At 39.2% G+C, this 25366-nt stretch overlaps 1 protein-coding gene across 4 annotated transcripts in view; it reads right to left on the reverse strand.

Annotated features, from left to right (window-relative positions):
* Positions 1–3524: 3524 nt before the first annotated feature.
* The window catches only part of EPB41L4A (erythrocyte membrane protein band 4.1 like 4A), a 142327-nt gene continuing 120485 nt past the window's right edge, over positions 3525–25366 (reverse strand). For all 4 annotated transcript variants that reach the window (XM_051642778.1, XM_051642781.1, XM_051642779.1 and 1 more), the window contains 7 exons: positions 24268–24345; positions 17546–17665; positions 11828–11875; positions 11141–11209; positions 10123–10233; positions 9206–9287; positions 3525–7702 (listed from right to left, as the gene is read on the reverse strand). In XM_051642778.1, coding sequence (XP_051498738.1) covers positions 7574–7702; positions 9206–9287; positions 10123–10233; positions 11141–11209; positions 11828–11875; positions 17546–17665; positions 24268–24345 — 637 coding nt within the window. In that variant the 3' untranslated portion in view covers positions 3525–7573. The remainder of the gene's footprint in view (positions 7703–9205; positions 9288–10122; positions 10234–11140; positions 11210–11827; positions 11876–17545; positions 17666–24267; positions 24346–25366) is intronic.

A 25366-nucleotide genomic window follows, 5' to 3' on the forward strand; every position in this document is an offset into this window, starting at 1 on the left:
CCACAACTGCTCTGCGCAGCCTGTTCCAGTGCTCTATAAACTCCTTACAGTAAAGAAGTTTTTCCTCATGTTTAGGTTGAACCTCTTGTGTTCCAGTTTGTGACCACTGCCCCTTGTCCTGTCTCTGGACACCACTGGAATGAGTCTGGTCCCATTCTCCTGGCACCCACCCTTCAGATCATTGATGAGATCCCCTGCTCAGTCTCCTCCAGGCTCAGCAAACTCAGCTCTCTCGGCCTTTATTTGTATGGTAGATGCTCCACTCCCCTTAATCATATTTGTGGCCCTGTGCTGGACTCTTTGCAGTAGTTTCTTGTCCTTCATGACCTGGGGGGCCCAGAATTGGCTGCAGTATTCCAGATGTGGCCTCACCAGGGCAGAGTGGAGGGAGAGGATGACCTCCCTCTAGGTGCTGACCACACTTTTTTGATGCACCCCAGGATGCCATAGGCCTTCTTGGCCACAAGAACACACTGCTGGCTCATGGTCAGCCTGTTGGTCACCAGGACTCCCAGGTCTTCCAGCACAGAGCTGCTCTCCAGCAGATCAGAACCCAGCCTGTACTGGTGCCTGGGGTTATTCCTCCCTAGGTTCTGGACCTTATATTTGTCCTTGTTGAACCTCATTAGGTTCCTCTGCCCAGCTCTCCAGCCTGTCCAGGTCACACTGGATGACAGCACAGCCCTCTGGAGTGTCAGGTACTAAGGATACACACTGTCCCCTTGCCCAAGACATTGATGAATATGTTGAACAAGACCAGACCAAGTAATGACCCCTAGGAGACACCACTGGCTACAGGCCTCCAACTCAACCCTGCTCCATTGATCATTACCCTCTGAGCTCTGTCACTCAACCACCTCTCAGTCCACTTATCTAACCCACACATCCTAACGTATTCATGAGGATGTCATGGGAGACGAAAAACATGGTCTTCTCAGAGGCTGGGTTAGCTGAGATTTTTATAGGAAAAGTAGAAATTAAAATTGAGCAAGCCTGGCTTTAAAAATACGAGGAAAGTTATTTCTCCAATTGGAAAACTACGAACTTCGTTTATTACTCAATCAGCTGTAAAATGTACTTCAACTAAACTTGAAGTAGAGTGAAATACCGTAGGAATAACAACCGGATTTCCTGCTCATTTTTTTTCAGGAAGACTTAAATGCTGAAATTATGTCTTTTGCAATGTCCTAATATTTTTTTTCAGTACTGAATGTAAGAAAATTACTAATGCAGAGTCTAAGCATAAGTTAGTTTTTTGTTTTGTCAAGGAGGGTTAGAGAGGAGTATTTAATTTTTAGTGATCCAAAGTACCGGATGTACTTGGAAGCCTTATGGTTCTGTTAGGGATTATATTCCCTGAAGATACCAACTGTTCAGGAGTTTTGCTCCTGTGTCTTTGTTCTTAAAGTGCAAGGTTGGCAGTAGCTTTTAAGACTTTTTCTTATTTTTTTTCTCGGTTTTGTGTGTGTGTGTTGTTTTTTTTTAAAAAAAAAAAAAAAAAAAAAAAAAGCAGCTCTTGAGAGCAACAGCTGATGCCAAGTTTTATTATTTCCCTAGGAAGAACCGGTAGAGCCAGCCTGAGGCCAGTGGCAATCTATGCATGACTCCTCCATAAGAAACAAAAAATCTGTTAAGAACATGGAATATTAAGCCTGCATGTAGTAATAAAAGGTCCTTTAAACTGTAGTCAGGCTGTGTCTGGTTATGTTTATGTAGAAAAAAGAAATATTTATGTTTCTGTTCTCAAGATTTCTGTCTTTTCCAAGTGCAAGACTGGCAGGAGTAGCTTTTAAGACTTCTTTTACAAAAAAGCTCAAGACAACAGCTAATGCCAAGTTTTATGGATGGCTGTCTAAAACATAACTCTCTTTCAGCAAGAAAAACTGTAGAATCTTAAGCTTCAGTGTTTCATAACCTGTAAAACAAAGAATAAGTGAGGCAGCGGGAGGAACAGATGGGTGTAAGGGCACTCTTTACTGAAATAGTACTGCTGGTGAACATTAAGTATGGTGTTAAGCATTAGGACTGCCTTTTCAGGAATGGCTAACTGGACTGTACCCTTGGAAAAAACCCTCGTGATTCCTCAATTCTTTTTTCCCCCCTTCTGCTTTTCATGAACAAAAAGTCTGACAGATACTTTAAATTAGTAGTATTTAAAAATTGTGAGGTGGTCTAGGGGAGCAAGAGAACAGATCTGTGCACTAGGCTAGAGTAGCACCAACAGTCCTTTCTGTTACCTATTTCCGGTGTTCTGTGAAAGTGGCCTCTTGGTATAAAAGGCTGCAAATCAGAACTCAAAAGGTGTGCGTAGAGAGAAAACTGTCATGTCCCAACTTCTTTAAGCTTTTTGCACACTGCATTTGAGTTTACTAAGGCTAGGTCTGTTAATACCGTATCAGTGGGTGGCCTGTGGGGGCATTCTTGAATGTACATCTGTTCTGTTTTGTATTTGTAGTAAATGTAATGGTGGTATTAAGAATCATGTCAAGTACATTCTGATATCCTCATTGAGGAAATAACTGCATATTCCTAGCTATTTTTTTTTTTAGACTGTAATATTATAGTGAGTAAGGTGCATCATTTAAATTGTAACCAGCTGGGAGGGCAGTGGTTTTCTTCATTCTTGGGGTCTGGCTGAGATGGTAGTTCCTATAGCAGTTTTCATAGTGCTGTGCTTTGTATTGGTAGCTAGGAAGATAACACACACCACTGTTTTGGCTACTGCGTCAGGGCTGTCTCTTCTTGCCCAGTAGGCTGGGGTGAGATCTTGGGAGGGAACATTGCCAGGACAGTTGACCTAAACTAGTCAGAGGGATATACCGTATCACATGGCATCTGCTCAGCCACAGAAGCTAGAAGAAAGCATAAGAGGGAAGTGGGCGGTCAGATACCTGTTATTAGAATGTTTGTTATGCAGATCAACCAACTATGCATATTGAAGCCCTACTTCCTGAAAACTGGCTGAACATCATCTGTTGATGGGAAGGACAGAATAAATCTTCTGTTTTCCTTTGCTTCCATTTGCAGCTTTTGCTTCATTAAACTGACTTTATCTTGACCCTAGAGATATTTTTCCATATTACTGCCTCTTCCACCCGTCCTCCTGAGTAGGGGAATGACAGAGAGCTTTGTAGGCACGTGGCATCCAGCCAAGGTCAACCCACAACTCTTACCAAGGAGACAAATACCGTAGAGAAAATAAAATGGAGACATTAAGGAAAGAATATCTGACACACTGGCTCTGCATCTGTGCTTCATTTGACAGTTTCTGTAGTCTGCTGCTGCTTTCTGGTTATTTTTAGGTAAGAAATGAAAATGTAGTATGGATATGAACTGGAAGTATAAAACAAGCTGACAACTTTCTGGTAATAGAAAAAATAGTTAATCTGGAACAGCTGTATCCTCTCAAGTGGATTTTAATTGGTACTACACCTGTTTGTACCAGATGGTGTTGTTAAATATATCAGTGCTTCTGAAGGCTTTGCTCCTTTTTGTAATAAAAATAAGACACAGAGACAACCATGGAAAGCCCTAAAATTCAAGTTTTAATTGACTTTTAAATAATCTGGACACAAATATTGACACAGCCATCTATCAAACTCAATTTAAAATAAAGCACACAGTTGCTTCATGAATACTTAATGTACATGGAACATACTAATCACATTGATATGTTTATGTATGTTGTTTTCAAACATCTTTCTAGAGAGCTTTGAAATAACAGGCTTTCCAAAAAGAGAATGTGCTATCTATTCAGCTCAATATTCACCTGTATAAAGATGATAGATTTGGCAACTTAAGTGGTAGTGATTTTTTTTTTTTTTTCCCCAACAAACAGCTTCAATATAATGAGCTCAATTAGAATAGAAGTTGCAAAGTTAGGGATATTGGTAAGAAGTGTGGTGTAGAAAACAGCAGGTCAAGACTAGCTCCTAATGAAAGAATCCAGCTCACAAGCAAGGGGACCAATACGGAATATACAAAAATGCTTTTGTGGTGTGGTTGGCAAGCCCTCTTTATTGTATAAAACACATACTTCACAAAGAGGTATATACCTGTGTTGTAGGTGTTGCTAATGAATAAGTGAAAGAATTCCATAGCTTACCTATTCTTAGCACTTATGGAAGTCTCAGGAGAGGTAAATGCAGAGGTACAGTTAAAACTGTTGGCCTGAGATCAGTTCAGCAGACTAGAAGCAGAATTAGGATGAGAATGTCTCAAATACCAGTCCTTTGTCCATGTGTGGACAGGTCAGTTATTTGCATCCAAACCCAGGCTAAACTTTGCCTGACACAGTTACACATCTCCTGTTTTCTGCCTGACTCTTCAGGGAGTACAAATATTTTGGACTCACACCCAGACTAGAAAATACAACTGTTTCTAGGCAATGAAAGTCCTAAGAAAGCCAGAGAAGGGTAGCAACACGGGGAAGGGCAGCAAACAGGCAGAAGGACAAGGTGTAGCTCAGAGCTGTAAGAGGTCAGCCACTTACACATGTAGGGCTGGTTTAGTGTGTGACACAATAAGTGCTTTCAATGATTGATCACCTGTAGTTATCTCACACAAAAATAACAAGATCACAAGAAAATGTTCCTTTCCTCAAAAGACTGAGAAAAAGAAGCTTGAAGGGAAAGAGGCTCATGTATATGGAGTTAAGTTTCTTTTTCTGTACTATCAGCTGACAGTGACATCCTTGTCCCAGTTTTGCCATTTTCTAGCATTGACACTTAGCATGTAATGTTAGTGTGTTAAGCTTAGTCCTTGTTTTGTGGATACAAAACTGTACTGTAGTGCCCCAGACTAGCATTAGATTTACTCACACCTGTTTCTCACATAGTCTTACTGGAGAGACCGGTAACCCAAATCCAGGACTTTGTCAGTTTTTCTTTTAAATGCAAAAAAGTTGGCTTGATTACAAAACAACTCCCCTCTGACTTAAGAACTGAAACCTATCAATATTAGACTTGATAGAAGCCTATTTTAAGGTACAGTGAGATAAGTGAAATACCACACACTTGCCTTATGGTATCCAGCACTAATACACAAAAGCCCACAGGCAGATTACAAGATACGTGAAAACATGAGGTTGGATGTAAACCTTGCAAGTAATTTTCTTCTTGATCAGTATTTGAGGATTCGCATGATATGGACACTATGCACAGATAATTCTCAAATAGTAACACAAATCCTCGTAAAGTAGTAGATATGTTCTTTCTGTCTGTGCCTGAGTAAGGAATGCAGAATAATGACAATGATTTAGTAAGCAACAAACTACAAGCAAGTGCATAATGCTCCAGCTTGGAACACCTTCTTGAAGAAATGAGTGGCTTTCATTGCAGATTCTGTAACCACTTCTTGTGTGGTCTGTCACATTTCAGTAGTCTTCCCAAAAGACTGTGATGCTCTAGATGAATCTGTATCACCACAATCCTTGCCACAGTGGTGGGTTATTTTCCCTTTGGGGTTCAGTTATTTTTGCTTCTTCTTTTTTTTTTCCTTTTTTTTTTCTTTTTATTTGTTTGGGTTTTTTTTTAACTGGTGCTTGTCAGTATAGTACACAAAGTCATAAACAGATCCAAAAGGAACACTTTAAGTTGGAGCAATTACAATGAAACCATTTAACAAACTTAAAAAACAGTTTGAGCAAATACTCTAAGCCAAGCCCAACAAGGTCCTGGGATGAAATCAACAGCAAATCCAGGAAATGCTGAAGAATTTCCATGAAAATAGCATTTTCACCACAGGGGGGGTTCTAAGCTGTTTCCTTCCCGTAGATTTGTTCACTGAGACTGAAGAAGCAGAATTGTCCAAAATAAGTGATCAAATAAAAATATTTATGAAGTGAATCTGCCTTCCCTGGCAGTGTGGCATCTTCTAACCGTCAGACAGATCCATACTGTGATGTGAATATACAAAATTTATGGCTACCACCCTGGCTTGTAGCATACACATGATCACCTCAGATCATGAAACAATAAATAAAACACATCAGACAAGGTTTCACTTCTCAGTTTTGTTACTTAAAATGTGTATTACTAATCCCATGCCTCTTGTAATGCATAACTTAGATGCCTTATGCTCACTCCAGTTCTCAAACAGTATTGCTTTTCCGAGAGGGCTAAAGACCCCTGGTATGGTGTTGCTAGGAGCAGAAGACACAGGATCACTGCAAATCTTCAGTGATTCAGTGAAGGCAGTGGGGGCTGAGTTTAAGCACAGATGTAAAAAGGCACATGAGCTACTACAGCCAAATTAATTTGACAAAATCAATATTTAGTTTGGGGCTAACACTTAGCAAAAGTTACTTTAACAACACAAAAGATTTTACTAAGGTTCTTAATAAGTTAGCAATGCCAGAAGGCTCACCCAGTGTGCTGACTGTGGACAAAGGGGAAGCAGAGGAATGACTTTCAACTATATGTGCAAAGTGATACAGGACAGGAGAAGAGCTAGGCATCACTTCAGATATGTACTAGAGGACAACCCAGTCAATGTGCAGCATCATTAATACTATTACTACTGTAACAATAGAAAAAAATTGTAATTATCATACCTGAAATACTGCCTTTATCATTTTATCATTGTAGAAATGGCTCAGAGAAAAGTATGATAAGGTACTAGCATCAATTATTTCCCATGAAAAGAGATTAAGGCAGTCTTTGCTAATCTAGTTTAAAAAATAAAATAAAATAATAAAAAAGGCGAATTGCTAGCTGTCTTAAGTCCTACTCTACAAGTTTTATTTAACCAGTACTTAAGTGCCTTGCTAAGCAGTCTTAATACAGTGGGTTGGTACATATTCTCCAGTTTTTTTCCAGTGTGGTTTACTATAAGGTGACAGATGTATTTCTATGGTATGGAATGTTCAATTAAACAATCCCTCTACATAAAAGGGCATTCAAAATTGCGAACACTTAGAACTGCCAAGGGAAAGTAAGTCTGTATCACTTCTGGAACTCACTGCTACAGCATGTTACCAAGTCTATTATTTTGAGCTAAAACAGGTCAACATTTGTATTAAAACACAAGCATCTGCTGCTGTGCTAGGCTAAAATAAACCTTGTAAGAGCTATCAGTCCTTATGTCTCAGGACACAAGTTGATCCCCATATAAGATTGTGAAGATAATTCTCCCCATATCACACTGTATTGCACAATTGGCCAAAAATATGACTATTTTGCTTCTCTTGAAGCATCTAGTCCTGACAATGTCAGTTAACAGTCATTTTTTGGAAAAAGGCTATTCAGTTACAGAGCAGACCATAAAGCCTGTTTTGCTGCAGCAATTTTTTTTTTGTTTTTCATTTTTTGGAAATGTAACTGCTGAACATTCAGTTTTATTAAGACTTCTCTTTTTGGTAGTCTGATCAGGCAGCTTCTCCTTGACCAGTCATACCACTAGAATGGTGTCAGTGATAAAAGTATTGCTTGATCTTTCCAGCAAGCAGGCTGCTCCTCTGAGTGTCCTGAAGAAATTGCTACCACAACGACTTTAGTTCCTTCCCCTGCACACACAAACACAAATTCTCTGATTCCAAATAATACAATCCATTCACCATCCTCAGTTACAGCAGTCAAGTCTCCACCTTGAAGCGTGACACCTGTACAGTTTTTATGATCTTAGTGGTGGGTTTTCCACAGATGTTGTTAGTGGAGAGCTGAGATGTTTCTTCTATTAGGCTGTCTTTAGATCCGTTCTGTCTCTGAAGGGAGCAAATTAAAACATGTTGTTGAAAAGGTATATCAAAATTTAAATACTGTAGTTCAATAACTGCTGCTATGACAGCCTTAGTGTAAGGGTATGTAAATTTATATATATACGCATTAGGAATATTACAGTCTCTGCATTTATTTGATCAAACAGAATGTTTTCTCTCTCTTGCTTCCTCTCCCCTGCCAGATGCTGCGCCTCCGTGCTATTTGGGTTCATATTCCATATACAGAAAATGCCACAACTTATTATTTTATATTTAGCAAAACACTGCAAGCAAGTTCTTACAAAGAATTAATGGCCACTGTTGTGTGGGGGTCTTGGGCAGAGAGAAAAGAGAGAGGGTTTTGTGGACATTGAACATTGTAATATTAATTCCTTTCAGGGCATGAATTTAAGCCACATTGTATTTGATAAAACTGGAAACAAGAAAATGTGATTTTTTAACAGGACTCAATCCCACAAGTTACCTATTTCTACAAAGCACTTAGATGTTTTTAGCCTGAAGTATACCAACTTCCCCTTTTCTGTTGGAGCAAGTCCTTACAGAAATATCAAGGACAGCTCATCTTTTTCCATCACATGCAGGAACACAAATATCCTTGAACGTGATTTCTGTCAAAGAAGAGGTGATGTGTTAACTAGCCTTACAGTGAGAAACATCTATTTATTGTTTTAAAATCATTCAATTATCAGTTATTCTAGGTGCTTAGATAAAATATGACATGTTTTGCTGGTTGTATTCTGTGCAGCATGTAGTTCTGGTATATTCACATGCCAGATTAACAGATATGATGACTGATGTGAAAAGTCAGGAATCTGGAATTCGCCATTCTGTGTTCTGGTTTTCCTTTTGTGTTCTTGTGCAAGAGATCTGCAAGTGCTTTTTTAATACAATTTGTTTCTCACATTTTGCACTTAATAAAACTATCAAATCTGAGAGATATGGTACCATAATGTAAGATGAAAGCTAGTGATTACATTTAAAAGGGTAAGTTATATCCTTTTTACATTTCAATAATGTAAAAAGCATTCACCACTTGGAAAAAAAAAAAAAAAAGAAAGAAAGCAATGCTTCAAGCCCTAGCAACAAAACTTTAAGAAACCCTCCTAGAAGCAGCAAGTAAATGACAGTAGGTTGTGATTACAACTGCATCCCAAACACACTTCCATATTTTAAGAAATTGTGATAGTTGATTCTCTTCCTATGGAGAACCAGGTTTGATCTTAAGGAAGCATCAAACTCAAATTGGGAAGGAGTCATCCAGCAGCAAAAGCAGGTGTTTGCAGGGGCATATGCTACCAAACTGTGTATATTTGGAAGTATAAACACTGTAAATATAAACGAGTATGTAAAATTTCAAGTCACACTTCTGAAAAAATCTCAGCCAGCTTTCATTTTCACTGAAAAAAACAAAGATAATTTAAATAGAGCACTAGACTCCCTCTCCTCCTTCCAAAAAAGGAAAATTGCAAAGGATGCACAACTACTAACCTGTTGAGTCAACTGGATGCTGGGACCTTTCACATCTGAAGATCGTGTAACAGGCAGTGGAGGCACCAGATCAGTTTTTGCACTGGAATTACGATATTACAAAACTGATATTGCTATAATGAAGTAAACTATTAACTGTGCAGAGGAAGAACAGCTACACAGATGTGAAAGGCAAAATTGGAAATGCTTATCACCTGATTTTAAGACATCCAAAAGCTACCATGCTGATCCTTAGTAGTCATGGGGCACCTCCAGGGCATAGGTCATCCCATCTTTTCTCAAGGGGCCTTTCTCCTCCTGGTGTACACAAGTGGCCTACCTTCATATAAGATGAGTCTCCCCTGAAATTATGGGGGTGTCACACCTCTGTCAGGGTGCCATCAAGCTAAAACTAGCCTTCCAAGTGAGTGATACCATCAGCAAGACTGCTTTTGATATTGAAGGCCTTAAGAAAACTGAGAATAGAGCTGTCACTTTTCCGTTTGTAAGTACACCCTTTACACATCAATCTTCTAGGAAAGACTGATCCACCCATTGCTGAAAGGGGTTGTCTAGAGTTCCCATGAAACAAATTACAGAGCTAATGTAGATGACATCTTAACTCTATGAAGGATGAAGGTATCTAAAAAGCAACTCATGAGTTCTCATCCCTTAGGAAACATCATGACTGAAGAACAATACTTTTGGCTTTTTCAGCTTTTCCCCCTTGAAAGAGAATCAAGCAAGCCTCTGTGGCACAGAATAGACCAGAAATGTTTTTGTACTTGTTCTAGTCATTTAGCTCTGAAGACCTACTATTTAGAGAGTTGCCTGAATCCTATGCCACGTTCATGCCATTTCTAATCTAACCATGATCTTTGAACAACTTTTGGGCCACCCTCTACAACAGTTCACTGCTAACAACGACTTTCACATACTTCACTTCAGACAGGACAGATCTTTCTCCATCAGAGCACTGGGACCGCCGATACTGACGGTAGCTTCGAGGAGAATGTGAATGCCTAATGCGGATCGGGTCACCTTGAGTCCTAAGAGAGACACAGAATTCAAAACTGTAGGTTAGTAAACCAGATCTTCGGCACAAAAAAAAATTCAATTGCAGACTGAAAGATACTCCCTTTTTTTAATTTAAGTGTAACAGACAGCTTTTTACACTGAAATTAAATCTCGCTGAAATTAAAAGGCTGATGTTTTTCTTATGAGCCTGTACTTGGAATTCAATGCTTTCAAATTGCAAAGGTCACAAACTGGCATGCCCATATTTGAGAATGAAACTATTTAATAATGAATGCATTAATATATACAGCTTTGAAGTCAGCTTTTTCTGTTTAGTGGTGTTGTGGAAACACATTATAATGCAAACTAGGATCCCCTTTCTGCCACAGGCAGCTGCTTGCACCAACACACTGCACCGCAAACAGGCAATTAATCACAGTGAAATAGAAAGAATTGGTTCTTAAGAAATAGCTATGCCCTGGCAGCTGCCCATGACAAGCTAGGAAAGGGGCTGAACAGGTCAAAGAGTGCCTTAGATGACCAGAATAAAAATTTAAAAGGAAGCAGAAGTTTAGGAAATAAAGTGATTTGCTTGTTTGCATCCAATTCTCTCTAATTCTGTAGTGTATAATATAAAACAGATTTATAGATGGCATAGGGAGACATACAGAACAAACAGGTATCTAGCAGGTTCATGAGAGTGTGCGTGAGATAGGGAGAGATTAAGATGATTTTTTATATATATTTTGGAAATAAAAAATATTAGGTTTGACAATTTTGAAGTATCCTCACCTAACCCATCCTAGATGATCATTTAGAGCTGATAAAAGCTTAGAGATTATGTATAAACCCACTCCTATTTCAGTATGACAGAATTCACAGTAAAATAAGAAAAGTGGACTTTCATATTCACAAATTAAAATCCTGACATAAACTCACTCTATTTTAGTGTATGGTATTTCTTTCAACTGTTCCTCAGACAGGCCAGATGGATCCACAAGCTCCTTCCTAGAAAGGATTAGGGAAAGTAAAAAATGTAACAGTAGCTTCCAAACACAAAACTGTTCTTATTTTTATTATATCAGGCTGAAAAGATTTACTGAAACAAGCTGCTGTCAGCCCTGAAGCTATCTTAACATCAAAAGAGAAAACTTATCAAGAAATGTGTCTAACTTCACCTGGATTGCTTCAAATGCGTGTTGCATCCTGTTCCACCTTTCTCTCACCTCTTCTTGTTGCTTCACAACACATATGAACATTGTTTATACTGAACATCGAATATGCTTTGGAATAGCTAACAATCTTTCTAACTGGCAGTTCTATAGCAAAAGGGGGCCTCATACTCAATTATAAACAAGGACATTTTGGAAGTCACAGAGGAGTAAATCTCTAAAATCCTGTATTCTTAATCAATAATTCATCCACATAGAATGGTCATCTGTATTCAGTGTATTCAGTGATCTGCAGTGTCTTCTACACACAGCTAGTCATTAACACTCACATAATTTACTGTGGCACATAACTAAATCGGAATATAATGCCTCACATCCACAGAGCAGGGGGTGTGAATAACTACTTAAGAGGCAAACCAAGCAGTCACTCTGACTCTGCAAGGACTGTACTTACTGAATATGTTTCCAAAGTTCTTCTTTAGCTTGTACATCTGGGCTTCTCCTATAAATACCAACAAAGACAAGAGACAGAACTGTGAAAAACAATCTGCTGTGTTGCTGTTCAAATAACTTTTAACAGCGCAGACCTTGCAGAGAAATAACAGTAAATGTGATTTCAATTTTAAGGTTTGTTATCTCAGAAAATGTGTTAAACTTCAGCACTTATACTGAAAAGTAATGTCTTGAATGACAGGTTCTCAATCACAATTCCTGTTCCACCAGCCTTCAGCATATGCATAAAATATAAACAACTGCAGAACTTTCCAAGATAAATCAATGACCAGCTATTGCCACTCCTTATCCAGCTGAGGACAGTGTGGTTTGGAATTACACCTTTGTGTTAGTCCTCAGAAATGTCCTGTAGCCCACGGTGCCCTTTGTGAGCAGGAGGAGGGACAGACCACTCCAGACTGACACACCAGTAATTCCCTGCCATGCCAAGTGAGCACCAGTGAAGAGGACCAGTTGCTCAGCTGCAATCACAGCACAGCCTCTCTTTCTGGTCAGTTCCAAGAAGGATTTCTGCTCACTTCATTTACCTTTGTGATGTCCAGGACAAAAAACCAACAACACCCAAGCAAAATCAACAACAATGCATACTCACATGAGTATTTTAGCAAGTATTTCAATCACAGATAAAGAACTTGGCCAAAATTGTTATTTCCCTGTTGCAGACATAGAGAGGCAGTAAAACAAGCCTGAATACCATGCCTCACTTTTTCCTCTGAATTACAGAAAATATTGTTTCCAAACTGGATTCCCTTTATTTTTATTTTTCTTATCCTATTTTATTGCAGGGTCAGTTCAAAGCCACCACTGTTGTTGAAGCTGCACCTAGCATTCACCAAAACCCACAGCAAAGTAATAAATATGCATTTTGCATGGTGGCAGGGACTGCATTTGCATGGAGAGATCAGATAACTCTTCACAGGGATTACATAAACTCAGTGTTCATAGCTAGACTGTTCCACACAATTTAAAATGTGAGGGATGTAACTTTTAGACAGATTAATGCTCCCACTGAAGTCATAGTTTCTCCAATATTGTCTTACATCATCAGATCATACAGCTTCCCCTTTTTTATTTAAACAAAAGGCCCTATCATATGCTTTTGGAGTGACATAACACAAATTTAAATTAAGATCAAGGAGGACAGCAGAGTTCTGTGTCTTAGTGTCTGTTAAACCAGCTCTCCCTTGCCCAGTGGCAGAGTGGTATCAGAAATAATTCCAAACTGCTCTCTAGCACTAACAGGTTCACGGTTTTCTTATTTCACTATTACTGTGTTTGGCTCATTTCCAGACTTCAGCTTAGAAATAATTTTCAGAGACATCTATATTGCAGTAAATGTCAGTGTAAAGGCTGATTATTTATGGATGGTAATATTTTGAGGTGTTTTTTTTTTTTTTAGATTTTACAGGTGCAGAACTACTGAGAAATATTAGTTTAATGGTTTATAAATACCAGAGTGAGGCAGAAGGGTGAGAAACAACCTCACAATTGTGATTACCTAGTGGGCCTAATACAAAGTAATCCATAACCTTCTCGGGCTCCAAGGTGGCAATGGCTTTCCAGGCAGCGTGACACATCTGCCCCAGACAATTCCCATCCCTGCCTGATAGACGGCTCTGCTCTCTGTTCTTACTGCCCAAGGTCCTCGTGATAGCTATGGCCACAAGCAGCTTGCAGACCGATTTTTCTCAGCGTTCAGAGCTTTTTGTGGCTTTTAATGTTTATGTTTATTTCAATGCATTAATTTTATCTTATTTTCACTTCTCCTCTCTCTCCTTCTCCCTTCTCACATTTACTTATCTTCTTACATCTGTCCATTCTGGTTTTAACTCCCTGATGTAGTAGCGTGGTATGCAGTGGCATTTAACAGCTGTTTTCACCCCTCAGTATTGAATTGATTGCTCTTTCTATGCAACCCGCTGCTCACAAAAGAGCAGCTGCAAACCTTTCATTCGCCCTGGGGCTGGGAAGACAAGCATCCTCTCCTGAGGCTGAATAATCCAGCAGTGGGGAATGCGAAAGCTCTCGAAAGCTTTGTAATGCTTACAAGCCCTAGTTTGCCTGAGGAAGCAAAGCCTCAGGGTCACTCCCAAACCCAGGCTCCCCACAAAGCAGGGTATTGTGTACACCACCCACCCATCTGATCAGCTCATGGCTTTTAATTGTTCATGGAAATACGAGTGTTCAGGTCTCACACGCCACCAACATCATGTGAAGCCTCTCCCACGATAAGAAATATTAATTTGTGGGGCAAGCGCGGAAAGAGAATCGTTAAGTAAGAAGACATTAATTTCTCCTTTTTCTAGGAACCTCCTGCTTTCTGCGGCCAACCTCAGGCATTTAATTCTGTGGTCTATGCCTTTCTCTCTTCTTCCATCCCTGCCACTACACTATAATAAGGAACCTACTGCTGTAAAATACCGGTTTAGCAATATGGCATCTCACGAAAAAAAAAAAACACAAAGAAACCCCAAACCCTGCCCCACAACCCACTCCCTCCTATCCTCCCCACCTAAAAAAAAAAAAAGAAAAAAAAAAGAGAAAGAAGGAAAAGAAAGAAAAGGAAAGAAGGAAAAGGAAGGAAGGAAGGAAGGAAGGAAGGAAGGAAGGAAGGAAGGAAGGAAGGAAGGAAGGAAGGAAGGAAGGAAGGAAGGAAGGAAGGAAGGAAGGAAGGAAGGAAGGAAGGAAGGAAGGAAGGAAGGAAGGAAGGAAGGAAGGAAGGAAGGAAGGAAGGAAGGAAGGAAGGAAGGGATAAACACAAGTACTCCTCTGAGCAAACTGTTTTTATCAATTCCCATCTTGACATTAATTATTTTTCACCTGTTTAGAAAGTGTTACCATACTGGGATAGCCTCACAGCATTTATTCAAGATAATTATCTGCAAAAGAATATCCAGAAATATGATACAGATGAAGTATCTTAATAAAAGCATTTTCTTTCTAAAGGCCTGTTCCTCCATCCTTTGCAAGAAAAATGAAGAAAAACTTACAAAAAAAAAGGTCTTGTTAAAGTGAAATGTAGGTATTGTATATGCTGCATAGGAAACTGATGTGTGTCGTTCTTTACAGCACACAATAAAGCAATCCTTCTGTTAAATCTATAAAGCCATGTAAAAATCCCTCTATCACTTTGTTCTTCTCTTTTTACTCTGAATTGTTATAAAACTCACAGTTTTTACATAAAATGTATACTCAGACTGTCCTATTGCAGTATCTGAATAAATAGCTTCTGCACAATTTGTACACTGATCAGACTTTCTAATGCATGAGAAACCTAATGGGAATTCCCAGTAAGTGATAAGCTTCCAGGACATTTTTTATTTTTATTTCATTTTCACAAGCTCAAATAACTGTACACATTAATAAGGTCTACATTATTTTTTGTGTCTCCATGTGCACCCTTATTAATATTTCAGTTTGAGTCACAAATGGTAAATTTAAATAGCCATGGAATTTTAATGGCGATTTTTCTTAATTAAAAAAAGCCCTTTGGCTACACAGATGTTTTACATAAACTCTTGAAAACAAATCCTGTGAAACTAGAATTGGGAGCTTTCTCCATTTTCTGATTCCTTTAAGAGTAGGAAAGGTCAAATTCTTGTAAAATATTTTTATTCCTGAGACAAAGGAGACACCACCTTACCACCACCAATGATAAGTATTACTCATTATCAAACAAATTAAATGCACTGTGCCAGGCAGAATAACAAATATTTCAGCCATTACTTCATGCTTCGAAAGTGAACCTCTAGTTAAACTGATTGCAATACAGAACTTAATGTGAAAGACTTATCTGCACTACTAAAATGAAGTAGCATTTGTAGCAATTCCTAAATGTGCAAATTGAAATGACAATATAAACAGAATTAGAAACAAAAACAACCATACCCTACACGGTTTCTCTTCCCTCTGACTTGCATTCAGTCATGTAAGCAAACAGCTGAGCTAAACTATGTTAAATAAATGCTCTTGTAACATACTGCAGGTTAATAGTTAAATGCCTTTTACTAAACTTTTTTTTAAAGCACTTTGAAAGGAATTCCCATTTTACCTTTTTTAAGTTCTTATTTGCATATATTAAGGATCTCTGCCATACTTGTGAGGTTTGGGTTTATTTTGTTGGTCTTATTTTTTTAAAGCCATTTAATAAGTTAAGTTAGACACAAGAGGGAGCCCGTGCTGTCCAAGAAATTACATTTACTTGGCCTCTGGGAAAAAAAAAATGTTGGCTGTAAATTTAACTAATATTAACTGAGTACATTTCCTAGTTTACAGCACTTTCTGTACACAGTAAAAAAATGTAAATGAAACTTAATCACCTATATTTTATGGATTCCATACAAGTGAGCTTTAATATTACTGACTTTTTGTAATATATCATTGCATAATTACACCTAATAGCATTTGACTTTTGTGCAGCTGAAAGTGAGCAAGTTTGTACAAAGCCAGTTAAAGCAGAAATTCTAATATTTGGAATTTTAATAGCAAATTCTGTTTCTTATAAGATAATTAAAACTGTACACTATGAAGCTGGAAACAGAAACAAGTTCTAGCAACACAAGCAACTAAGAACAGAACAAGAGGATTTTGATAGTGAAAACTTCAGTGTGTATTATGGTTTCAAAGGAAATGAATGAAATAATATGAAGGGTAAATTTAAGAAAAACATTAGTGGTAAGTACCTCCTATGGAAGTGTGTTACAGGGTGACATCAGTCTCAGGGCTGGCTACTCTTCCATGATAGCCATGCAGCAAGGATGGGGATACATTTCCCAAGACTGTTCTCTCATGCCTTCTCTCCCAGTGCTTCCGCACAGCTCTCCTTCATTCTTCAACACCCCAGATCCTGCCCTGCCTGCCTTGCTCTGCCTGCTGGGCATCAGACTGAATGGTTTTGGATTGGTTGCTTGGATGGCAGATTACGCTAGACAGAAACATGATACAAAGCAGTGTGTCTCTACCCCAGAAACATGCCATTAGAAGAAAAAATATTAAAATAAACCAGCATTTTCATTAGTTTGAGAAATTAATTTTAGAAGCTGGTAGTTTCTCCGTGTCAAAACTGGCTGTCAGCAGGAACGGCGCTGCCTGGCAGCACAGCTCCATCACAGATAACCTGACATCAGGATGCAATAAATCTCTGACTGCTACTTGCCAATAGTAATTTGACATGGAGACATCAGCAGCTGGTCTCAGCTGTAAGAAATCAGCAGACGTTATATGACTAAAAAAGTGTGCATGTGTTTCAGAAAAAATGCCAGCACCTATCACACATCATAGAATGGCTAGGGCTGGAAGGGACTTAAAATCTCAATGTCTTCACAGACTTGTTGCCCAGAAGGGGAGTCGCTGTCCTCATTACAGAACTAATATTCATTGAGCCACAAAAACCATTCAGAACTCCATCTGAGCTAAAGGAGAGAGTTCCTGAGCAGCTCAGTCAGAAGGCCCTTCCTGCAATATTTGTGCCCTGAAATTCAAATCATTAAACAAAGGGAATATGAACACAAAGACAAATCTGCTAATGTGAAAACAAATCACATGAAAGTCTCCATTTCTCCACAGCCAAGAGCCACCACCATACTGGACATACTCCTCCTGCTCTTTCCATGCCACAGCAGCCTTAATTTTCATGTCAAAGAGGGCAAGGGTTACATACGATCGAGATCTGTGCCTGGATCGCCGATAGCTTGGATCTGCCTGGTTTTTCTCCTTCTGACGCCGCAGCACAGCTTCCCACTGAGGAGCAGAGTCAACCATGTCATTCTCTTGCCGTAATCTGCAAAAGAAGTACTGGGAATTTAGCCTGAGGTCTCCAATGCAGGATGCTCTAAGAAGCAACAGGTTATTTTTTCCCCACAGAAATCCAGCTCCTGCAACGCAATAGTTTAACTTTTCATCTTCTTAAGTTTTAATTAATGTTCCCAAATTATCTTGAAATATAAGAACCTGTACCAAAGAAAACTCACTGATTTGTTTATTAGAAAAAGCACAAACAAAAAATGAAATTACTCAGGCTCTTAAGAACAGGCCCACACCTTGAATTGGTCTTCCCAGCCTAAGACAAACATCTGAATTTTTTTTCCTGTTAACATATTCCAGCCCACCTCATCCACTGAAAGTGTAAACCTCTTATCATTATACAAGGCTCTGCTACTAAAACTTTTTCAAATAGTTTGTAACAGCATGCACCTTCTGAGGAGCCAGGGAAAACCCGTCAGGGACACCCTTGGCGAGCTCCTGCTCAGAGGAAGCAGTCCCTTCACCCTGACCTGCAACAAAGCCCAGGATGCATGCAGATCTTCCTGCCTGCGCTAGACACATGTAATCCTGCCACTGCACCCCTGTGGCTTTAGCCCCATCACTGTTTCACTGTTTCTAAACCACATGATATACCTTTTATTTCTTTCTCTCTTTTAATTCCGTGAATCTATTATAGGAATATAGTACAGATTAAACAAAATATAAAAGTCTTATAAATTCACACATTTTTTAGCAGGCTGAAGTAACTCTACAATGACACAATCAGCCAGGTTAAGTGTTGTGTCTGTCAGCTTTTAGCCATTGAAAGCTCTACAGATGCTTCACAGTTTGGGGACTGTTGATAGGAGCTATGTGATGAAGTGCTAAGGCATGGATATACTTGGTGACAGTGGTGAATTTAAAATTCAGCAGGGATTTAGAAACAACCTTGGAAGACGTAAGTTCAAAAGTGAGTTCTCTGATAGGACAGTGCGACTGGTGTACTGAAGAAACTAGAGGAGCTTAAGAAAAACCAGGAAGACTGACAGGTAAAACAAACTAACAAACCAACAGAGATGAAGGGATTACACTGAAGATGTGACTGATAAGAAATACAAAGCATGCTGTTGCTGTTGCTTTTCTCCACAGATATACCTTTCTCCTTGAATTTTGCATTTTATCAGGCTAAACTGGATACACAGGCTGCTGCTCTTCCTTTAATCAGATCTTGTCTCACAAGCGTAATGAATTTTGAGCTGGATTCCCAGCTACTGTAAATGACCACAACTCTACCAAATGGTACCAAGCCTCTGAAGAAGACCACAGCATCAGGTTTTCAACTCTAAGCAAGTCTTTCTAAACCTGTAATCTGGTGAAAGGGATTAACATAAATTTCTGTCTAAGGATTTAGTAGAAGAACTCACACAGCAACAAGTAATGAACTGTGATTTTCATTCCAAATCATCCAATTTGTGGAGAAAGCAATCATCCCACATGGTATAATCACAATCAAATGCCTCCCACATATGACAGTCACTTGCACAAACAGACAAAATGTGGGGGCTAGACCAGCACTGTTGCATGGGTAGCAGGTCTGCCTGCTTGACTGTATGTCAACCCACGGCTTGACTGTATGTCAACCCACGGCTCCCAAACAACAACTCCTAACAGGTCAAGTAGACAGCCATGGTCTAAGGGAGGTATTCAGATGCTTGCCATTAAGTAACAAGACCTCCTCACTCTTCTCAGGAAATCCACACAACACACCAGATCACAAGGTCCCTACTCTGGCACAGAGCCCATGAGATCCTGCATCTCTGTGTTTGAAGCCACACTTCCACACTGACCTCGAATGACCTCTCACTAAGGGCATAAGCACATCATTTCTGCTCCAGTCTACTCTGTGCATGGCAAGCACAGTCCATAGCAATGCATTAATTTATTCCCAGATTCTTCAGATTTCTACTTTGCCTCCCTTCTTTTTCTTGTTGTAGCATACAACAGTGGTAATAACTGTTATTTATCTCTTTAATTTGAGCAAAATACCAAAAATCTAAATATATAAGGTACCATGGCAGCTGTTAAAACAACCGGTGTCAGCACAAAGTACCACTGTACCATGGCAGAACTCTACTAGGTGGAGATAAAAAGAAATTAAGCATTCCTTTTGCAGCTGCAAAATGATCGTATTTAACACTGTAAAGGATGACCAAGCTAACAGTCTCTAAATAAAAGACATTATTTAGACACAATAATAAACTCCTAACAATTTTCATTAAAATCTTATGCTCTTTGGCAACAGAGATGACAGAAACAAACAAACAATTTAAAGAAATTTTAACTCAAACCCCAAACTTCCATGGAAAGGTAATTTTGGCAAAAAATGTGTTGCCCTTGTACTGCAAAAGTCCCTTAAAACTTCCCTTTCAATCTTTCCACTTTTTGTTCCCACAAGGCAACAACTTGGTTTATGCCTTATAGAAAAAGATTCCTTGTTATGTGCATGTGAAACAAAACCGCTTGAGATTAACAGCTACCACAGTGACACTTTAGGCATTGTTTTCAGTAAGACTTGATGGTAAAATAAAAAATCGTAACACTATCACCAATCGCCTTTTGACTTAAGAGATGCTTTTTTCCTCATTTCAGGTCATATGATAGCAAGATACATTTATGCAATAGTAATTTCTCTTAAGGCAAGGAACTCTGAAGACTTGATTCTTGAAACCTCATTCAAAATATTTAAGTGTAAAGTTATTATTTAAGTCCAATGTATAGCAACAAGGGGCTCATTGGGAATGTGAAGGCTGAAGGCAGCCTTGGCTGCAGTGACCATGTGATTCTGGAATTCAGGATCTTGACAGAAGACAGGAGGGCAAAAAAATAATATCACAACCCTGGACTTCAGGACAGCGGTCTTTTCAAAGATCTTCTTGGAAAAGTTCAATGAGATATGGTCCAAGATGCTTCTGGCTAAACTCAGATACAAACAGGAACCATGCAGAAGGCAGAAGCTGAGGCAGGTAACGTGCAAGGAATACAGAGGCATTACCCAAGCATGCAGGAATGAGGTTATGAAAGCCAAAGCCCAAAAGGAATTGAATCTGGCCAGGAATGTCAAAGACAACAAGAAGGGCTTCAGTAAGCAGACAAGTGACAAAAGGAAGGCTAGGGAAAATGTGGGCCCTCTGCTGAAGGAGACAGGGGACCTGCTGATACAGGACATGGAAAAGGCTGAGGTACTGAATGCCTTCTTCACCTCTTTCTTTACTAGCAAGGCCAGCCTTCAGGAATCCCAGGCTCCAGAGACCAGAGGTAAAGGCTGGAGCAAGAGAGAGATAACCTCAGTGGTCATCAGTGGCCAGTAACTAGCGGTGTACCCCAGGGGTGAGTACTGGGTCCAACCCTGCTTAATACCTTCACTAATGATCTGGATGATGGGGCAGAAAACCTCAGCAAGTCTGAAGGTCACACCACACTGGGAGGAGGGTCTGACTCATAAGACAATTGTGTGACCATCCAGAGAGAACAAAACAGGCTGGAGAAATAGGCTAGCAGGAACCTCATGTAGTTCAACAAGGGGAAATGCAAAGTTCTGCACCTGGAGAGGAATAACCCCAAGCACCAGAACAGGCTGGGGCTGCCCAGCTGGAAAGCAGCTTTGTGGCAAAGGACCTGGGCATCCCAGTGGACACCAAGTTGAACATGAGCCAGCAACACGCCCTTGCTGCAAAGTAGCTGAATGTTGTTCTGGGATGCATTAGGCAAATTACTGCCAGCAGGTCGAGGGAGGTGATCCTTCCTTTCTACTCAGCACAAGTGAGGCTATATCTTGAGTACCATGTCCATTGTTGGGCTCCTCAGTACAAGAGAGACATGGACAAACTGGAGAATCCCACAAAGGGCCACCAAGATGATTAAGGGACTGGTGCAGCTCTCACATAAGGAAAGGCTGAGAAAGCTGGGACTGTTCAGTCTGGAGAGGAGAAGGCTGAGGGTGATTTCATCAAGGTACCTAACTATCTGCAGGGAGGATGCAAAGAGGACAGAGCCAGGCTCCCATCAGTGGTGCCCAGTGACAGAACCAGAGGCAAAGGGCACACACTGAAACACAGGAGGCTCCCTCTGAACATCAGGAATCACTTTCTCATTCTGAGGATGACTGAGCACTGGCACAGCTTGTCCAGAGAGGTGGTGGAGTCTCTCTCCTTGAAGATACTCAAAAGCAGTCCAGGAACAGCCCTGGGCACCCAGCCATAGATGACCACCTTACGCAGAGAGATTGGACCAGATAACCTCCAAAGGTCCTTATCAGCCTCAATAATTCAGTCATTCTGTGATTCTAATCAAATGGATCTTCTAAGTGTAGTCAAGTAGAAGATTATGCTCCAGCACACATTGTCTACTGGTTTAATATACTTCTCTATACACAATAGATTTCCATCACAACATTAAAAAAAGCAAAAAAGTTTCTTCTGTGATTGAAGTATCTCATCATATTTTCTTCCTCAACTTTGTATGAACATCTGGTTGGGATAAAACATTCATATGATGGAGTGAAACCTTGAACACCGAGACCAAATAAAGAGTTTCTCCCTAACATTTTTCCAGTGTTGTGGCTTCAGAACTTCTCATCTGCTTTTCTGTCTTTATCTGCTAACTTGCTTTCATCTGATAAATAGTTCACAGTGATCTCTTCTCACATGAACAATATATTCTACTCCGCTGTGACAAGAAGCAGATTCTTTTCAGTCATTTTATTCCACTGAAACAATAGAACTTTGTGTTTGCTTGTGCCAGGGACATGGGAATTAAATTAGTATTGATGTATGCAACAGGTACAACTTGAGTAACAGCAGCTGCAAGCCTCATTATATTGTCCCATTTAACCCTGTTAGGGCTGACTCACCTCTGCTAACAGGAAAGCTATTCAGTGCCTGTACTCCTTCAGCTTATTATGTTTCTGCCATGGCTGCTAACAAAATGCAGAAAATCATTATGACTAGTGGTGTTCCTGCACCTAATGACATGGAACAACTCTCAGATCTCTAGCTCATTTTCTACTTGTTTACTCTAACACTGATAATAACTTATTATCTGGTCTGATTCTTAATGACCACCTAAGAGTAAGAGATGCCGCAACATTAACAATTTTGATGTATCTTAAATTTCTGGAAATGTGAAAAACATAAAACAATCCACACAATTTGATTTTTTTTTCCTTTTTAATTTTAAACACTTTTTCATGAGGTGAGGAAAGGTTAGTAAAGGCCCTTTTGTTCTTCAGAAAATGATAAGCAGTACTTAATCCTTCTTACAATTCAATCTTTATATTCCAAGAAGCTCTTAAAAACATTGTTATGGTCAGTCCCTAATTTCCTTCACCTGCTTGTGGAACTTCCTGAATAAGAAGTTTCACAGCAGAAAAATCCTGGCAAGAGTATTCTAAGAAAAAGGGATACAAAACATCATTTACACACTGACTGCTGAAACTACACTCAGCATTTCACTCAAATTTCAGAGCTCACCTGAAAAACAAATCTTCCATATACACTAGGTTATTGTTAACCAAGTATCTCACAAGACTGTGCTCTAATATAAGTAAACTCAAAAGAAATCTCATGGCTCAGATATGCTTTATGTCAGCCCATTTGAATGTCACAATGACTTTCTGGCATCTCTTTAAATACTGCAAGTCATGCTTAAAATATTATTATACTGCATACTTCTGCAGCACTAAATAGCATATAATAATTTCTAAGAGCTTCCAAATATCTGAAAATCGTTTGTCACTAATAGTACTAAATGTTTGACAAAAAGAAATTGTAGTAGCCTGTGCAGACAGCTTCTTAGAAAATTTGCCTTAAAACAATTACTCTTTTGTCCACTGATATTTCTCTTACACTGTTTATGCAATATGGAGTAAATCTATGTGCTTTCTAAAAATATATTTTCATAAATACCTCTCAAATGCTGTTATCAATTGCAACATAAAAGTTGCCAATTTAAAGTAGTCATGGGGGTTTTTTTCTACAATAAATCACTTGTTATGCTTTTTCATATGAGCAATAAGAAAAACAGAATATCAAAACAAAACTTGCTCGCACCAGTTGGTATTAACACTGTTGTCCTACTAAAGGCCGACACTCTACACATTCTGAGCTTAGGCCCACACTTTACATTTCGGAAAATAAAAATATTTATACAATTAAATGCCCGTATTTTAGAACAAGACTGAGTTTCAGATTAATAAAAATATTATTTCTGTTATCCTCAAAAGCTTTCTCTGCTAAAATTCTGCACTTGAAATTTCTGATGTACTGAAGCACATGCTGTGAATAGTTTGTCATCACTATTATCAACTGTATTCGCATTCATATTCCAAATCTTTTGTAACTATGCCCCATATTTGATTTTCATTAATGAGTTCTTCCCAAGCAACAGGAGAGTATGCATTCATCCCATAGGCCTTTTGGCAATTATCTCTCTTCTTACTAAACAAAATGACGTTAAGCTGCCTCAAGAGGACTGTATACTTCTAAAACATGTTAGATTCCTTCTTACTATGTCCATCTCAGAAAAGTCCATCTCCATTTGTTTGTGTTCCATGTTTCTATGTCTAAAATATATAAAGATCACCTGTTTCTCTTCTTCCGATGCTCTCTGTTGGAATTTTCTGATTCACTGCCACTGCTGGTGTTACAGCGAGACCGTGACCTGGAGAGGAGAAAAGCAACATTTCAAGAATAATTTATTGACTAACATCAAAAGTACTGAAGTTCTAAGTAAGGAATGAACAACACTACAAAGACTAAAAAAATCAGAATCAAAAGACTCTAGAGGCTTGTCTATGCCTGAATATCATACTATTTTTTTCTCATTAATTCATTGGAAATAAGTGATTCAAAAGTGGTGCACTGGGAGTGCAGTGTCAAGTGATGGCAAATTTGCTTTTGAATCATTGCTCTGCATTTTTGTTTACTTTATCTCTCAGCATTCTTTGTGTACATGCCACAGGTGTGAAATGTTTTCTTTTTAAACTGCACATGTTCAGGCTCTTTCCTTGTTGCACACTGTGGGACACTCAACAGAAACAACAGTAATTCTGGTTTTTGCAGGCAAAACAAAATGCTAATCAGATCAGTTTTTCTGTTCACTTCAACTTCCATCTTCTAGTAAGTTTGTATCTTTTTTCAAGTGTCAGGCAGTATGAAGTAACACCACTCACTATGACTGCTGATCTTCATGAATACAGCCAGGCTGAAGTGTGTCCATTGGCACATCCCAACACACCTTTGGGATGACCCGATACATAGCTACAAAGATGGTGTGTCATGAGAGCATGAGTTAAAGCAGTTAGTTCTGTATCACCTCTTACTGCGAAGCTTCAAATGGTAAGGTGACAATTACAGCTCTATTTATTACTGAAAAAGACTGTTGGAACAGGCTGATGCTGAACCAAAATGGGCATATGCCTACCTACAGACAAAATCCTCTCAGCAGAAAGAAGTGCTTAGCTACTTACTATCTGAGACCCTTAAATCCTTGATTGCCACTGATCAACATTTTGAAGTAGAGAGACCAGCTGTCAGGGCTCTGATCCTAGAAACCAGGACTCTGTCACCGTATTGTTGGGCTAGGTCCTAAAAAATGGCACTCTCATCAAAAGCTGTTTTGGATCTTTGTTTAGTGTGATTATGGTCTCCAAATGCCTTGTAAAAAACACATGCTTTTCTGT

Source organism: Apus apus, chromosome Z, assembly GCF_020740795.1.
Source record: "Apus apus isolate bApuApu2 chromosome Z, bApuApu2.pri.cur, whole genome shotgun sequence".
Lineage (NCBI taxonomy): Eukaryota > Metazoa > Chordata > Aves > Apodiformes > Apodidae > Apus > Apus apus.